Here is a 17,558-nt window from a genome sequence, read left to right on the forward strand (position 1 = left end):
TGGCTCAGCAGCAGGAGGGCAAAAATGTGTCTCTGGTCGGCCACACCCATTTAGTGCTGCCCAGGACTGGAAGGCTGGTACCGGGAATACCGGGGCCCCATGAAGGTTGCTTCTGAGGGGAGGAATCATACCTCGCACACTGGTACCGGTGTGGAAGTATGATTCCAAGATGTTTGACACAAATACGATGGGGTTAGGTGCAGCCGTTCTCGAGATAGACATTCTACACGGTTGTAAAATGCAGCTCAATCTATATGTATGGCTGCTTCACCCGGGAGAATGGACTCTGTAGGCTGCAGGGGTGTCCTGCTCATGCAGGGGCACCTTCTCACTTAGAACCAAGCACTCTGCCTTCAGTTTGTCAAGGCCTGCTATAGGGTTGACTTATAGGTTTTAAGTACGGTGACCTTTAGATATAACAAACCAATATCTTTCGTAAGTGGTGGAAGCACCAACTTACACAGGCTGCAAAGGCAGGCCTGTAGTTCCATTTTTAATGCTCTCCCAGGGATGGCACAATACATGCTTCAGTCCCTGGGAGGCCTCTTGGGGTATCTATGCCATGGGTACATGGGTACCATATACTAGGGCCTGACAAGGGTACCCCAGTATTCAATCTGAGGTGTACCTAGCACATAACATAACCAAATTAGGGAGAAAGCAGATAGACTGGGGTCTTGATTAGGAGGATCCCAGTCAGATCAGTCAAACACAGTAAAACATCAAGCAAAAAGTGGGGGTAACCATAAGAAGCAGATCCTACTTTCCTACAACTACTATCCACCAAATTTAAACATGACCACTGGCCCAGCAGCCATCTCTGTACATTCAAAGGAACTGCCATCATAGCAGCTACTTTCAATGTACAAAATATTTGGTGCACAGCCGCTTTCATTTTTGATGGCAGTTCACCAAACTTTTAACACTTTTTTGATTTTCAGAAACAAACTCCAAACAGCAGCAGTTTATTCCTAAATAAATTCAAAACCAATGACTGCACACTCTTATCTCTAGGTTTTTTCTGGACAGGAATAAAAATACATTAAACAGTCCACCTTAAATAGAGTTTACAGTAATGCACTTTCTCTGATGGCCACTACTTTGTCAGGGAGTAGGAGGAAGGTTGAGGCACATACATCCTTAAATGAGCCAGCCGGACCGAGGATTTAGCAGGAAGAGTACCCCACCTCGTTTACTATGGAGTGCCCTGTCTGCTCAACTCTAAATCAGCGATACAAAAGGGGATGATGGATGGAACGTTTGAGCAAATCAAACACTCACCCCCAGTCAACTGATCTGGGTTTAATTCATCACCATTCTTTAGCTCACTCAGCCACCCCAGTTCAGACATGGCCATATGCAAATCAGTCTGACCCTGTGCCTCATGGGAACAGTCCAGCCCGAACTGCCAAGCCATGTCTTCCCTGGACCGGAATCAAGCATCCTGGGACCGGTTTCGGATTCATAATCCTCATCAGCCAGGCTATCTTCAATCCAGTGGCCAAGTGAGCAAGGGACTCACGCCTGAGCATACCCTGCCAACTTAGGGCGAACAAAGCGATACAAAAGGGGATGATGGACGGAGCGTTTGAGCAAATCAAACACTCACCCCCAGTCAACTGATCTGGGTTTAATCCATCACCATTCTTTAGCTCACTCAGCCACCCCAGTTCAGACATGGCCATATGCAAATCAGTCTGACCCTGTGCCTCATGGGAACAGTCCAGCCCGAACTGCCAAGCCATGTCTTCCCTGGACCGGAAACAAGCATCCTGGGACCGGTTTCGGATTCATAATCCTCATCAGCCAGGCTATCTTCAATCCATTGGCCAAGTGAGCATGGGACTCACGTCTGAGCATACCCTGACAATTTAGGGCGAACAAAGCGATACAAAGGACCTTAGTGCTGATCAATCCCACTCCGGGGTGGTTACAATGGTAACTTGGTGCTTTAGCTATTACTTAGTGGTTAATTAAGGTAAAAACAGAATTATGCTTTTGGGAGATTTTTGAATCTTTTGCAAAGAGACGTGAGATTCCATTACTAAAGGTTTAGATTTCAGAAATTCCTGCTACTTCTGTATGTGCAATTGAAGTTTAACCACTACTTTTAAAATAAATAGTTTAAAGACATGACTTGGATGGCTTACTTTGGACATTAGAGAATATTTGTATAGTGCACTGCCGCATGAATTATAAGTAAATCTGGGCCTCTGTTTCCTTTTAGGATTTTACATTTACTTGTCTTCTAAGGACGTCCTTTAGATTTTCTTAACGTTTCTTCAAAGTTAGGAACATGTTTTTGTCTGATTTGTCGGCGAGTTACTCTTTTCACCAATTCCTTCAGTCACAAATCATGCTCAATCTAACAGATATCCTTCTTCTGGTATTAGGATTTAGAACAAGAAGAAACACAGGTAGTACATGGTCTTCCAGTCTTGCACGCCTTAAAGAACTGTGAGAGCTGAAAAGCGATGTCAGGCTGAAAACATATAAACAGGGATGTGGTTGCCCAACATCCAAGCTAGGTGAGCTTGAGAAGCATGAGACCTAACTCTTTTCATCAGAAAGGGGTAAGGAAGCCAATTTCCTTCTAAGCCACTATTACAAGCACTAGGTAGAATATTCCTCGGAACTAGTTCAAAATATCAACATTGCCGTCATTCATGCTAGTAGTCGAAGTTGGGAGTACAGTAAAGTGCCATTAGAGGATGGGTCATTCCTATACCTTGATTTTGAGAGGCTTGAGATACTCAGGAATGATGTTGAGGCATCCTTCCAAGTAGCAGGGCTAAGGACAGAAGCTTGTTTGAGATAACCCTGCACTCAGGCCAGAATGGGATTTTGGTTGAGGGCACATTTAATATCACTCACCATCTTGCTGGAAAGTTCTGTCTCCGGCCTCATTAGCAGGACACTCTGGTCAACGGCACGAAGTGCACAGATGGAATTGGGGGCTGCCTTAAGTTGGACAGTCACATCTGATCCAGGCAAGTCCTCAGGTGCAGAAAAGGCCAACTCCACCTGTCAAGGCACTCAGAGTCAATACAACAGAATAGGAGGAGGAAGTAAAGAAGGATAGAGACCACAAGGAGAAAATTGAAAAACTGAAGGATAAAGAGTAATCTCACAAAGTTGAAAAGGCAAAGAGATTAGGATGAAAAGAGTTGGGAAAGAGGGGAAGAATGTTGAAACAGAAAGAATCACCAGGCAACAGGATACAGAAATACAAAAAGAGCATACATTTTTGAACTGTAGTAGAAATAAGTAAAAAAGACAAATGATCATAGAGGGGTCTAGAAGAAATGAATGGTCAAAATACAGAAAATAAACAATAAATCTGAATTAAACACTTTGTACAGGAAGGCAAAAGAAACAGAGGAAAGAAAACAATTACAATAAGCTAAGCAGATAAAATGAAACAAATGGTACAGTGGAGTAATAGGGGCTAGAAACATATAATTTCACAAATGTTACACTGGAGAAGAACAAATAAATGGTAGGAAATCAACAAGAAAATACAATCAAACATGAAAGGAAAAAAGAGACAAAAGAATAAAGATAGAATTAACTAGGAAGAATAACAATAGGAAAATAAAGAAAATATAGTGTTAGAGATAGGTAACAGTGAATAATGTGGATGTTTTTCACCAAGGGGTTTGAGTGACATCAAACAGACAACAAGAGCAAAAAAAGCTGTCTATGATGTCACTGAGAACCCTGAGGTCAAAAGCATCTCTGTAATTCACTTTTTAGCCAGCTATAACTTTATGTCCCTGCCGTCAACTACTGCGCAGGTGTATAAGAGTAATTGGGGAACCTTACATAACATGGCCTTTCCACCCTAACCCAAATAAATAAAAAAATACCTTACCTGCCATCCTTAACCAAATTCTCTCCTTTTCTTGTCTCCTCCTTTATCTGTGCTTTCTGCTTTCAGTAAAAGCAGACAAGCAGAGCTGCGCTAACAGGCTCTCAGAAAGCCCAGTCATCCTAGCCTTGAAGGCCTTTATATCATAGTGGGTAACAGGTTTTGTTATCAACTGTTGCCACGTCATAGCAGTGAGTTATCAGGTTTAGAAAATGCAATACATATAAATGATAACAGCTCTTGATGAGACCCATGCATAACAAAGAAATAAGCAAATGAAGGAAAACAGAAAGAAACAGTGGCCGTTCCATCTAACACTGACCTTGTTCTTGAAGCACAAGAATATATTTAGCGCAACAGTGTCAGCTGTGATCCCTCCATTGGGAAACAGTGCAAATACCAACAGCCGGGCTATCGGGGTATAGAGGGGGTTGATGGTCACAGCAATGGTGAAGGATCCTTGCACTGACACAGATTGAAAGAAAGTTTGATGGTCAGTTTGAAATGTGACATAACTTCGCTACAAACATAACTTTTTCAAATGTTAATCTTGGGATCATTCTACTATCTCTCTTCAACATAAACACCCCTAACTTGATCTATAAACCCAGGTCAACTTTGTACCCAACTCTTCTAGGTTTGACAGGCTCTCTCTAACCACTTATCATAGCTCAGTTCCAACTACAGCTAACAACGCTACCTGAAGCTCTCTTTTGAACCTTCACTTTCTCTCCAAACAAATCTAAACCAAATCAGATCTCTAGCCCATATACTATCGCCAAAAGAAACCATTCCTCACCCATATCAGTCTTACTCAAAACCCAACATGTCTGACAACATTTCCTTGTTTCTGTGATCTGTAACCCTATCTTTAACAATATCCAGTCTTCCTGTCACCATTCAATTCATCAGTAACCCTAACATCAACCCTGCCCCTTGTGCACATTCCTATCTTGCACCAAGCGATGGAGGACTTGACAGAGTGAGAAGAATAGGCATGTTTGCACTTAAATTGTACCAAATCTCTCTTTAACCCCTTCTGTGCTGCGCGAATTTTGCTGCGGTGCTGAACGTTCCATTGGGCCTATGGAACCATGACGGAACGGTTCCGTCATAAGCACAGGCCAACCGACGCTCATGACGGAACCGTTCCGTCATGAGCATGGAAGGGGTTAAAAGGAACCTTCTCAGTCTATGTCTTGAAGAAGTTGACTGAACTTAGCCATGTCTCAAATTCAAGGCTTCATTCATATAGCTACCCATATCCCATAATAACAACCTATCCCAAATTCATAACCTAATTTCTAAATTCGAAATGACATATAATCCCTAACTCCAGTCCTACATAGAACTCTCTCATTTCCTAATCCTATGTATTAGAAAAAGTTTCTTTTGATCATGGATCTGCATGGTAGGAATCTTCAAAGAAGTCCTAAAGGTTCGAATAATTCACAGATGCAAGTCCAAATCCAGGAACATTTATCAAAGCATAATTCATAGAACAAATAAAGGTGAAACATCTAGCATTTTTTAACAATTTTAATCTTGAAAAAGTCATTCTCATTGTAAATAACAACACATTCATGTATAAGAACAAAATTGCATCTCTATTATCGAATTCACCCATCATGAACTGTCCATCAACCCTGACTCAAAAATACATGGTCATGCAGGCTCTGAGACCTTGGCCTGTGGTTACTGATTGACAGGTCACGGCTGGGGTGACACGTAGCTGGAAGACAAACGTGCGAACAGGAAACTCAGATCAATACCACTGATAAGTGAAGGGACAACACATTGGTCCAGGGAGGTTGGGTCCAATAAAGTACACATTGCTAGGAGGGAAAGGGTGCGCGCGTTACCAAAACACCATAAAGTCAGATGCAGCATAAAGCTTGTAACACATTGCCAATCAGAACACAGCACACACAGTACATGCAGTGATCAAGCACCCCAATCCCCCCCCCCCATGATGGACGTCTGGACACGTTACCCACTGGCTGCATTGAGTCCACGCCAGATCGAGGCCCACTTGGATTCCTTATCCAAAGCCTCATTTATGACTCCAAAGACAGAGTTTCACACTCCTTACCTAAAAAGGATTGTCAGAACCATTTTATGATACCCAATGAACTGTATAAAATACCTCTCAGATTGATTGTACATTGAGGCAGTCCGCAGACCCCGCTTCTGTAACTCGCCCAGCCGAAGCGTTTAATCAAACAAACTTTTCCTGTTTTGTCAAACACCTCTTGCCTTTTGCTTTTTCACAATAGTTCATATTCGTGAAACAACACAGACAAACACCAATGACAGCTTATCAAGGGCCACAGTCGCTAAACTTTTAAGTGCTTCAGTCTCCCAAATAAAAGGCTTTAAATCAAATTATACTGCAACAATAAACAGATCCTGCTGTTTAGGAAGCCATAACAAACATGCAGTAAGAGGGAAAAATGCAGCCTGATAGGCAGCATCACTCACAAAGTAAAAAAAAAACAATGTCCCTCTAAGAATTTAGCAGTTTCCATATCCCTCAAGCGGTATGCACCTGTTTCAACGCATTTTTTACAACGCACTACTGTTACAACGCATCCATTACAACGCAGATACTGTTACAACTCATGTTTTTACAACGCATTTTTTTACAACGCAGGTACCTTTACAACGCATACCATTACAACGTAAGTATTGGTAAGTATATAGTTATATTTTAAATGTTATATGTTAGGGGTAAAGGGGTATTTTTAGGGTTCAGGGTCAGTTTTCAGTTTTTGGGTAAAGGGGTATTTTTAGGGTTCAGGGTCAGTTTTCAGTTTTTGGGTAAAGGGGTATTTTTAGGGTTTAGGGTCAGTTTTCAGTTTGTGGGTAAAGGGGTATTTTTAGGGTTCAGGGTCAGTTTTCAGTTTTTGGGTAAAGGGGTATTTTTAGGGTTCAGGGTCAGTTTTCAGTTTTTGGGTAAAGGGGTATTTTTAGGGTTCAGGGTCAGTTTTCAGTTTTTGGGTAAAGGGGTATTTTTAGGGTTCAGGGTCAGTTTTCAGTTTTTGGGTAAAGGGGTATTTTTAGGGTTCAGGGTCAGTTTTCAGTTTTTGGGTAAAGGGGTATTTTTAGGGTTCAGGGTCAGTTTTCAGTTTTTGGGTAAAGGGGTATTTTTAGGGTTCAGGGTCAGTTTTCAGTTTTTGGGTAAAGGGGAATTTTTAGGGTTCAGGGTCAGTTTTCAGTTTTTGGGTAAAGGGGTATTTTTAGGGTTCAGGGTCAGTTTTCAGTTTTTGGGTAAAGGGGTATTTTTAGGGTTCAGAGTCAGTTTTCAGTTTTTGGGTAAAGGGGTATTTTTAGGGTTCAGGGTCAGTTTTCAGTTTTTGGGTAAAGGGGTATTTTTAGGGTTCAGGGTCAGTTTTTAGTTTTTGGGGAAAGGGGTATTTTTAGGGTTCAGGGTCAGTTTTAAGTTTTTGGGTAAAGGGGTATTTTTAGGGTTCAGGGTCAGTTTTTAGTTTTTGGGGAAAGGGGTATTTTTAGGGTTCAGGGTCAGTTTTCAGTTTTTGGGGTACAGGGTAAAAATAAATTAAAATTAATTTTAAATTAAATTATTTAATAGAAAATAAATTAAATAAAATTACATTACATTATTTTTGGGGTTGAGGGTCAGTTTTGTGTTTTTGGGGTACAGGGGTACAGGGTAAATATAAAGTAAATATTTTTTTAAGTTATCAATAATTAATTTAAATTAAATTTTATTACATTACTTAAATTTATTTTTGTGGTTGTGGGTCAGTTTTGAGTTACTGGGGTACAGGGGTACAGGGAAAAAATAAAGTAATATTAATCTTAATTTAAATTTATTAACTGATTTTAAATTAAATAAAATTACATTAAAACATTAATTTACTATTATAATATTAATATTAATATATACTTACCAATACTTACGTTGTAATGGTCTGCGTTGTAAAGGTACCTGCGTTGTAAAAAAATGCGTTGTAAATACATGCGTTGTTGCAGTATCCGCGTTGTAAAATCCGCGTTGTAACGGTATGCGTTGTTACAGTCCGCGTTGTAACATCATATATCCCCCTCAAGCTCAGCTCCCTGAGAATATACTGCAGTCTTGATAGTGCTCCACTTTATCACTTAAGAAACAAAAAACAGGGAGGAAGATAGGTCCTTTATTACTTTAATGAAGATGTCTATGACCTAAAATTAGGAACATTAGTAAATATTCCGAATCAAAGGAGCTTAATTGATAGTGATAATGTAGAATAGGGTAGCAAGCACATCCATACACAGCTGTACCCTAAGTATGTAAGGGATACAACCAGGAAACACAATAAAGCAATAGAGCCTTCTATAAAGGGGTCCAGTCAAAGATTTATCTAAGAGCCATTTGACCCACACGAGAATCAACCTTAAGAGTCAGTATTGAAGCTGTAGAGTGATTTCTCATTACTACCATAATGGAGTGAAAGAGTGAATTATTATAATGCTCCTCCGTGGCGTATGCTGAAATCAAGCTAAGGGGTCTCCTATTCATTCTCTGAATGTTTTTTTGGTATCGACACATATGATCTAAGAATTTATCCTCATGGTACTCAAGATGAGGAAGACAGGCAGGGTGGTTAACCTTTCTCTTGTCAGCCAGTGATGGCCATGATCTCTGCCCCGGGAGATTAGAGGTACAGACAATTATTTAGCGCCTGATCTAGTGTGTGCTAAATGAATTACAGTCTGACCTCTGCCACCATTAGTGTGACAGGTGAGCCCAGATATGGGTCTTGTGCTCATTGAGCCACCGTACTCAAGCTTTACCTCATCAACGAGGCTTGAATACACCAAACCCAGTCTGGATTTGCTCTCGGGCTTAGGTCTTCAAACTTTCGTCGGCTGAGCCCCCCATATAATCCTTGTTACCCGTCGAGCCCCCCTCTCCCCCCCCCCCCCCCCATCACCACCTCCTGACTGAAATGTTCTGGAAGCTGGTACTCTGCATCATTGATGGCCAATCCCTCCTGCTGAGCCCAGGTCATATATGGCAAACAATATTAAATAAAGTAAGAGTGTCTAGAACACTGAAGTTTTTGTAGTGCGTGTGCTTAATACAAAGTTCAAATGAAAAGTCTCCAAGAAAAATTAACACAAGAAATTTCATTGGTGCTTTATTTTTGACATAAAACACAAAATTTAGGATACTTTAGTAAAAACACTCCCAAAACACAGGTGAGGAGGGTGCCTGTTTTTCTCCACAGAGACAGTCAATGTGTGGATGGATTCTTGGTTCTGTCATCCTTAGGTTGTGCTCCACTTCCAGTTTTGAGCAGTGCCTGGAAACGGGAGTGCTCACAGCATTTTGTAATATATTTTCTGCAGTTTTATATACAGCGAACATGACCCAAAGGTATTGGAGCGCTTTACAGGAGCAGGGGGGAGTTTGTTTGATTACGAGCGTTTGGGTGCAACAAGGGTCACGGGCTATCCCTTACTTGCTCTCATGGACACATGACACCACTTAGTGGCATAAGCGGTTTTCTCCTTGCTATTAGGGAGAGGTACCGCAATTATGTACGGGGTTGCCGTCGAAGACCATGTTTGCTGTGCTGTACTATGTTTGATGCATCAAAAATTAATAAGACAAATTTAAACAACAAAAAAAGAAGAACACAATGGCCTGGAATATGGCCCAGAGGAATCCTCACTTACTAAGATTAATTCCAGCATTTATCCAATCACTTTGTTGTTTTTTGCAGTAGATGTCCAAATGTAACAGGTATGCCCAGATGTGGGAGCTGAACTCACTGTGCCACAGAGTTCAAACTATACCTCACTTATAAGGCCTAAATAGGCAGAAACCAATTGAGACTTGCTTCTATTTTTTTTTGGCGTGACGTGGGCTGGGGGGCTGGAGTGCCCCTAGTGGAGCAGGGCTAAGACTGATTTCATTGTCTAGAATGGTATAGTGGATGAAAAACTGTGGTTTGCTATACTGGCCAGAGCCATTGCAAGCAGCTAATATAACGTGTATTTGTAAAGCACACATTCACCCATACGTCTCTTGGCGCTGAATAACAGATGTTTATTGTTACCCAACTCAATGGTCTTCCTTTTATCGACCTCAGATTGATGAAAGGCTGAGTGGACCTGCCAGGATTTGAACCTGTGACCATGAGATCAAACACAGGCCCCTGCAGTGGATGTATTAGTCCACTGAGCCACCAGACCCAGCGTTTATGGATTTAACCATTCCTCCCATCATTTTGTCATTTGCTGCTGAGCCCTTTCTTTTCACTATTATGGCTGCAAGAGGAACTCTAATGTAGTAAACGGAACTTCAGCCTTCTCTAGATGGAATAGATCATGCAACTTCCAGTGCACAGAGGGTCAGTGGCAGCGTGCACGCCATTACACGCCCTATAGGAGGGGGCCAGTGTGAAAACTGGTTCCTCTCTTTGGAGCATAGCTGGCGCCACATTAAAGACGTTATGGATGGAAGCAAGGAAAAGTGATTCTTTAGTTGGGAGAAAAATATACACTAAATAGAAAGTTTTCAGCTTCAAATGTTACATGTAATTTTGAGCAGGGTCAGGTTGTGAATAAGCATATGTGTGTGTTGAAAACCACTGGTTCTTCATAGACCAGGCCGTAGCAGGGATACACATCTGGAAGGTGCCCTGGCTGCCCAAACCACACAAGCCCCCGAGTGTTTACGTCTCACCAATCACATGAACAACAGTGGGGGTTTGGGACAGGTTGGAGCGGAAACATAACCTCTCCACTCCGATATCCCCGCAGACCCAGACATTCCCCCGGCGTTAGATGGTGCAGGCTACAAAGCGTGCCAGGAAGCTAACTGTACAGGAAGGGGGACTTGTTCAACCTTGAGGGTCTCATGGATTTCGCCACACTATAGAATTATTACCCACTTCCGAACTCGGCAAAGTGGCAGTACTATAGCCTTATAGCCCGCCGTAGAGGGCTATACCGGCTATTAAAGGCCCTCTCCAGCGTTAAAGGCCCGAGCCGAAGGCGAGGGCCTTTAACAAGGGAGAGGGACTTTACGAGCGGTATAGCCCATCTACGAAGGGCTATAAGGCTATTAGAACATTCTATCACTAGAGGACAGAATGTTCTAACAAAAAAACAAAGCCTTATGGGAGCGTGAGGGGATTGGAATCCCCTCAGGCTCCCTGAAGCCTTTGTTCACAGCCAGAGCTGTGAACAAAGAAACATTGGAATGTTGGATCTCCAGGCTTATACCAGCCATTATAAGCCCGGAGCACTCCATTGTTTTTAATGGACCTCCCAACATTCCAATGTTCTAATAGGCTGTAACGCACTGGGTCACTAGATCGTGGATTCAACCACACCCAGGCAGAGCACTCCTGCCTGTCGAGAAGTGGCTTGTCACAGGAAGGTCTGACAAGAAACTGCTGCCAGATATCTACGCATTTTTTACCCAACATGTACGCCCCTTACATTCCCCCGCCAGGGCCAGATGGTAGAAAGAATGCAACTATTCATTCTCTGACAAGGATGGGAGTAACATCCACCCTCAACACAACCAGTAAGGAAATGCTCCTCAAAATAGCTACTCTTGCTGGTGTTATGTACCAATAATGGGCTAAGTGGGACTCCAGGGCGGATGGGATTTGCTGGCATAGGTGCGGACAAAGGGGTACGCTTACCCATCTCCTGTGGCAGTGCCCCAACATGAGTCCACACTGGTCGGAGGTACTGAACGCTGTTGACACCATGTTTGACACGGACATACCTAGGCTCCCCACTTTCACACTGTTAGGCCTTCCCAATCCGCTCACTCACCCATTGAAGTCCCCCAGAGGCAAAGCTATTGCTCTCACATTGGCGGCCGCAAAACATCTTCTATTGGCCCGGTGAGAGACTGACATGATCCCTTCTCATCAGGACTGACTGGACATAACCTGGGATATCCTGGAGATGGAGAAACTCATAGCGGATCCTACGCAGCAATTACCACGGTTTGACAACATGTGGCAGCCGTGCATAGCATACCAGGTGGAAGAATTCTGCGAGCTGACATGCCCCCAGTACCTACAAGTCTTACGCTTAACATCTATCAATTCTAACACGCAATGCAAGCCGCACCCTCTTCCTAGCAACACCATCACTTCAAGAGAGAGGAACTTACGCTACCCCCTCTTCAAATTCCCCCTTCCTCCTCTCCACCTTTCACATTTTATTTTTCATTTAACAATGCAGTTTTAAATTTCTGTATTTTGATGTTCTTCATTTTATGTCTACCTACTGAATAGGCATCCAAAAGAATGCCCGACGGCCACTGGATGTAGGCGGCTCCAGTTGCAATGTTGTTACTCTATAGAATCAATAAAAATGTTTCAAACAAAAATGTGGACTAAGCAGCTATGGCTCACACCACCTGTCCCATTACCCAGGGTGCACCTTGTATTCCTGGGACAGACAACACAGCCAAACATCAGCAGCTGTACCAATTGGGGTAGGCAGCCCTGCTCATGCTGTCTTTCCCAATACCATGTGACTGATGTTTACGCCTTTCTTGAATCAGAATTACATATCTTTGGCATTGCTGACTATGTTTTGCCTACTTTTGAATCCTTGTATACAATATTACAGTTGCCCTCTCATAGCTAGAAGACCAAGTCCTGAATTAGAATGGAGGTTGAATAGTCTCTTTTGTTTTGCAAAATGGCATTCATGCCCTAAATTTGCAGAATTGCCTAGAGGTGATGCAATTTGCCGGGGGACAGTGTGTAAGATGGAGGAGCATGGTAGTGGGGGGCATTTAAAGAGGGTAGAAAGGATAGCAGAGAGAACAGAGGAGGGGACAGCATTTAAGATGGGGATTTTAGTAAGAGACATGTAAAAGGGGAGGAAAGGGATGCAGGTAGGAGAGAAAGGGATTGTGTGTTTGAGAGGGGAGCAGGATAGTGAAAAGCGTGTAAAAAGATGGAAAGTAAAGCAGACAGTTAGAGTCCCGCAAGGCTCCTCCTTAAGTCAAACTCTTTTTAATTATTACATGTCGCCTCTAGCATCCGTTCCGGAGGCATATGGCGCCAAAATAATTTCTTACGCTGATGATAGCTGATTTTCACATGTGACAAAGGCCCAGACTTCAATGGAGACAATATCAGATCCTGCCTCACAAAGGTTTTTAGATGGCTGAAGGAGAACCAGCTCAAGTGCAATCCTCATAAATCTGAGATTGTCTCCTAGGCCAGCCCTGTGTGGACAATTGGAGCCAATGGTGGCCCGCCAAATTCTCCGCTCCCTGTGCTGCCCAATCTACACTCAAGAACCTGGGTATCTACATCGATATTGAGCTTTCGATGCGGTCCCAGGTTCTGGCCCTTGTGGGAACCTGTATTGGTTTACTGCAGATGTTGAAAAAATTCCTTCCGCTTCTCCAACCGGATTCCAGGAAGACAGTGGTTCAGGTACTGGTCACGTCCAGATTGGACTATGCTAATGCCCTCTATCTGGGACTACTTCTTCAGGGCCCTCAGGTAGTGCAAGATTCAGCAGCCATGGTGATTCTCAGACTGAAACCTAGGTCATCTCAAGGCCTTACATTGGCTTCCTGTGAGGGAGTGGATAAAATTCAAGGCCAAGGTAATTTTGTTCAAAGCCTTCCATGGCATGGGCCTCAGAAAGCGAGCCAGCCACTACACACCTACTAGAGCACTTAGATCATCCTCCGCCGATTTGGCCTACATCCCCAAAGCACGCCTGGTGCTTAGAGGTGGTAGGTCCTTCGGCTTCGTTGGAGCCCAAGCATGGAACAAACTATTGGTGGCCCTGAAAGCATCTACTGATCTAACCCATTTCAAGAGGCTGCAGAAAACATGGCTTTTTAAGAGCTTTGCCTTCCAGTAGGGCAGCCATATGAGAACCGTTAGCGCCGGGACACTCCTGCTGGAGGACCTGTGCACTTTATATTCAAAGAATGAGTGAAGCAGCAGAATACTGTGAGATGTGTAGAGGAGGGAACAGAGTGTAGACAGGAAGGAATCAGAACCGTGAACAAAGTAGACGCAGGAGACACATAATAGGAGCTGCGCAAAGGGGCTGGAGAGAAATTAAGGCATATCTCATACTGCCACTCATTTTCATAGCTTGTGCACTTCCATAGTAAATCACTGCATGTATGCGGTGCACATAAGCTTAGCTGCAGTGCACAGAGAACCTTCATTGCCACACACACAAAACAACAAATTTAAAGGGAGCGTTGCTTGGCAGGAAATTGGGCTTAGGCCATGTGCTGATACTACAAGCAGAACGCCTTCCACCTGAACATAAAATACACTTAGAAGGACTATTTGCTCCTATTAGGAGCGCAACTGATTTAAATGGGGATGTATGACGTTATAACGCATGCTTTTACCACGCATGCTGTTACAACGCCAGTTTTACAACGCAAACCTTTACAACGCATAGCGCTTTGGGGTGCTGGATAGTGAATAGTTTAATTTACTATTCCAACTCCAGTCCCCGTGGACACTAGGGAAGGTGTTGGGATAGTAAATTAAATCTACTCCCTATCCTAGAGCGCCCCCCAGTGCAATGCGTTGTAATGGTTTTCGTTGTAAAACCTGCGTTGTAATAGCATTGCGTTGTAAAAGTTTTGTTGTAAAGGATGTTTCCCTTTAAATGGCCATACTGTCCGATTTCAAGAGCCATGCCATCAAGCTCAAAGATGTTATAATAAGATGTGACAACTGGTACAAAGTCTATTCAACAAGTTTGGTACGCATAGAAGTTTCAGGGACATCTGTTTAGACCCCAGACAAAATGTTAATTACGGTGGAGTAATTTGTGAAAATTTGGGAATGTCACAATACATTTCTTACAAATTTAAATTACTTTGTGTAATTAAGCACCATTCACCGTCAATATTTGCTGCAATGGTACAGGAACATTATAAAGCAAGTCACTGATGTTTGCAGAGCTTTTATTTAAAGAGTTCTCACGCAAAAATTGATGTAAGAATGTATTAGGTACTAAAATATTGCACAAACTGACATTTTCGCTTTTCGTCTAATTTTGCTCAACTTTGCTGTATTGTTGCATAATTATGCAAAAACAAATTACAAAACATTTTGCACACCCCTACATTTGGCACGGCTTTGGGAACCTACATTGTCTGGCATGCGGACACAATGAGAACCATCTTGGACTTGGGTATCATTGCTTCGCCAAGGCCAATAGTTTCAGTTGAATTGGGGGTAAGGTGTATAGAAATTTCTCTGGCTGATCATGAAAATGTTATGGCCCAGAGAGCCTATTTCATGTATCCTAGATGTAGAGATTTGAGACATTTGGTATTCCAATATGTGGTGAATAGATTTTTTTGGATAAAACCAGTCTAAGAGGAGATGTCCGCCAGGAAGAAGATGAAAATGCTACCCAGTTGGAATTGGAGGTGCAGATATGGTGAGAAGATCCTTTTCATTATAGGTGACAAGTATTTTTAGAGGTGACATGGATTACTACACTGGCTGCAGAAGAATCAAAGGGACTTGAACCAGATCATCCGATGGGATAACAACGACTTTATGAGCAGAACTTGCTGGAAATCCAGCAAGTATAAGGAAGAGCATTCATTTCTTTCTCAACTGCAAAAGATCTTGAGACACTGTCGAAGAATAGGGTGCCATCAGGTATCATGATGAGAATTTATGCGAAAATGACCATTGTGGTAGTGCGTATACAGGTGACATCTAGTGGTGTGATGTCAACAGTGCTTACTTGGAGTGGCTTGATATTGGTAACTTTCTTGATAGCGAATGGCACATAAGCTAAAAGCTAGGAGATATATCTGCTCCAATGTCGAAATTAATGGGAATGGTGATGTTAAGAGTGATGGGAAGGCTGATGCTTATCTCTTTCCTCGTTCTCTTTTTTCTCCATGGACCTCCCTCAGTTTGAGCCCTTTTTGAGTGAAGCCATAGTTACAGTGCAAGAAACATCTTCCCTGTCACCCCTCTATCACTCCTTCAAGACCTTTTTAGATCTGAGATCTTCCTATTTTCCCCTCAGTCTACTTCCTTTTCAATGCTTATGGATCCTTTTAGACATCATAGAGCCTACTTGAAACTTTTTCATAACGTGGCATCCTGAAAGACCGAATACACATCTGGTGTGCATCCGAAGCAGCCTTCTTCTTTCAACAGAAAGGACACTTCAGGAAAAGCGAAGGCATGAATCTGAATGGCTGCTACACACTGAGAAAAATTATAGAAAATGCTGCATGCAGGGCAAAGGCGACGACTGCTGTACAAATGACAAGTTCTGTTGGATTTTTCAGGGAAAATGGTCAAAAAAATTCTAAAGTATTCCAAGATCCCACTCTTATGAGGCAGAAAAAAAGAACAGACCCTTTGAGGCTACTGCCACTGCCAAGCATGATGGAATATGGAAAGCTCCTGGACCTAGATCTGCTGTATTCTCAAAGTGGCAGTGATTATTTTAAATTTTGCACATGGTGTAGCCTGTTAGGATTAATGTTCCTTCTTCTGTAGGTTTGATTATGGTGTCTTTGGCACCAGGATCGTTCTAGGTGCTGCATTGTTGTTTTAGTTAAAACATTATTCGCCTGATTTAGGTCTTGGCGAACGGGTTACGCCATCACAATGTTGACAGATGTCCTGTCTGCCGAAATATAAATCCCATTATATCCTATGAGATTCATATTTCGGCAGACGGGCTAACCGTCACCGTTGTGACGAAGTAACCCATCCATAAAGATCTAAATCAGGCCAAATATTTGGTTAACTGAAACAATTAAAAAAGCTAGAAATGGTAGCCTTTGATAGGGTATTATGAGTGTGTATTGATGTGTAAACATGTAATAACCCTACACTTCTCACACTTGTTTCTTGTATGGAATAAGTAATGATGATAAGAGTTTCAGGTTTCCAGCGCTGAGCCAGGAATTATTCTAACTTTTATGACTATTAATGAAGATCTTTCATTTCAGAAAAACTGATCCAAAAGCCTATACATAACCATAATCAGAATTGGTAGGCATTAAGTATACAACGAGGACATCAACATAGTTAAGACCAAACGTGCCAAAGCCCTATCTAAATGAATGTTTGGCCCAGATATCACGGGTGTTTTTTCTTAACCTTAGCCTAGCGGTATTTCTCACCCTAGCCTTTCGATGGTTAAGTGATATTTGCCTTTACTTAGAAGACACCTTAACACTGACAACTGGATGCCTCAGCATATTCTCAGTGTTTAGTCAATCTAAGAACCTCAATACATTGGGTCTGATCCACCAAAGTAATCTGTGACAAAATCCTAATTTTACAATTTTCGGTATTCACAAAAGGCATTTAGGAGTAGCAAAGTTAGGATTTTGTCTTAAGCTTTGTATTAAGTTTTGATCTTAAAACACAATCCTAACTTAAGTTAAACTTAAGTTAGGATTGTGTTTTAAGACCAAAACTTAAGACAAATTTAAGACAAAATCCTAACTTTACTACTCCTAAATGCCTTTTGTGAATACCGAAAGTCGTAAAGTTAGGATTTTGTCTCAGATTACCTTGGTGAATCGGGCCCAATATCTCTAATCCTACAATGTCTTGAAACTCTCTATATTTAATGTAAGCTTGTTTTAGGATTCCCAGTCTCTCGCTCACCTCAAAATTGTGTCTTTAAAAACACTTTCTCTCTCTCTAAT

General features: G+C 42.2%; 1 protein-coding gene across 1 annotated transcript in view; it reads right to left on the bottom strand.

Moving 5' to 3' along the window:
• The window catches only part of LOC147706478 (alpha-2-macroglobulin-like protein 1), a 384,979-nt gene that overhangs the window by 238,228 nt on the left and 129,193 nt on the right, over positions 1-17,558 (bottom strand). Inside the window, exons 14-15 of the mRNA XM_086929616.1 lie at positions 4,194-4,336; positions 2,875-3,024 (exon numbers count right to left, since the gene is read on the bottom strand). Of these exons, the coding sequence (XP_086785742.1) occupies positions 2,875-3,024; positions 4,194-4,336 (293 nt within the window). The remainder of the gene's footprint in view (positions 1-2,874; positions 3,025-4,193; positions 4,337-17,558) is intronic.

This window comes from Lissotriton vulgaris, chromosome 7, assembly GCF_964263255.1.
Source record: "Lissotriton vulgaris chromosome 7, aLisVul1.2, whole genome shotgun sequence".
Lineage (NCBI taxonomy): Eukaryota > Metazoa > Chordata > Amphibia > Caudata > Salamandridae > Lissotriton > Lissotriton vulgaris.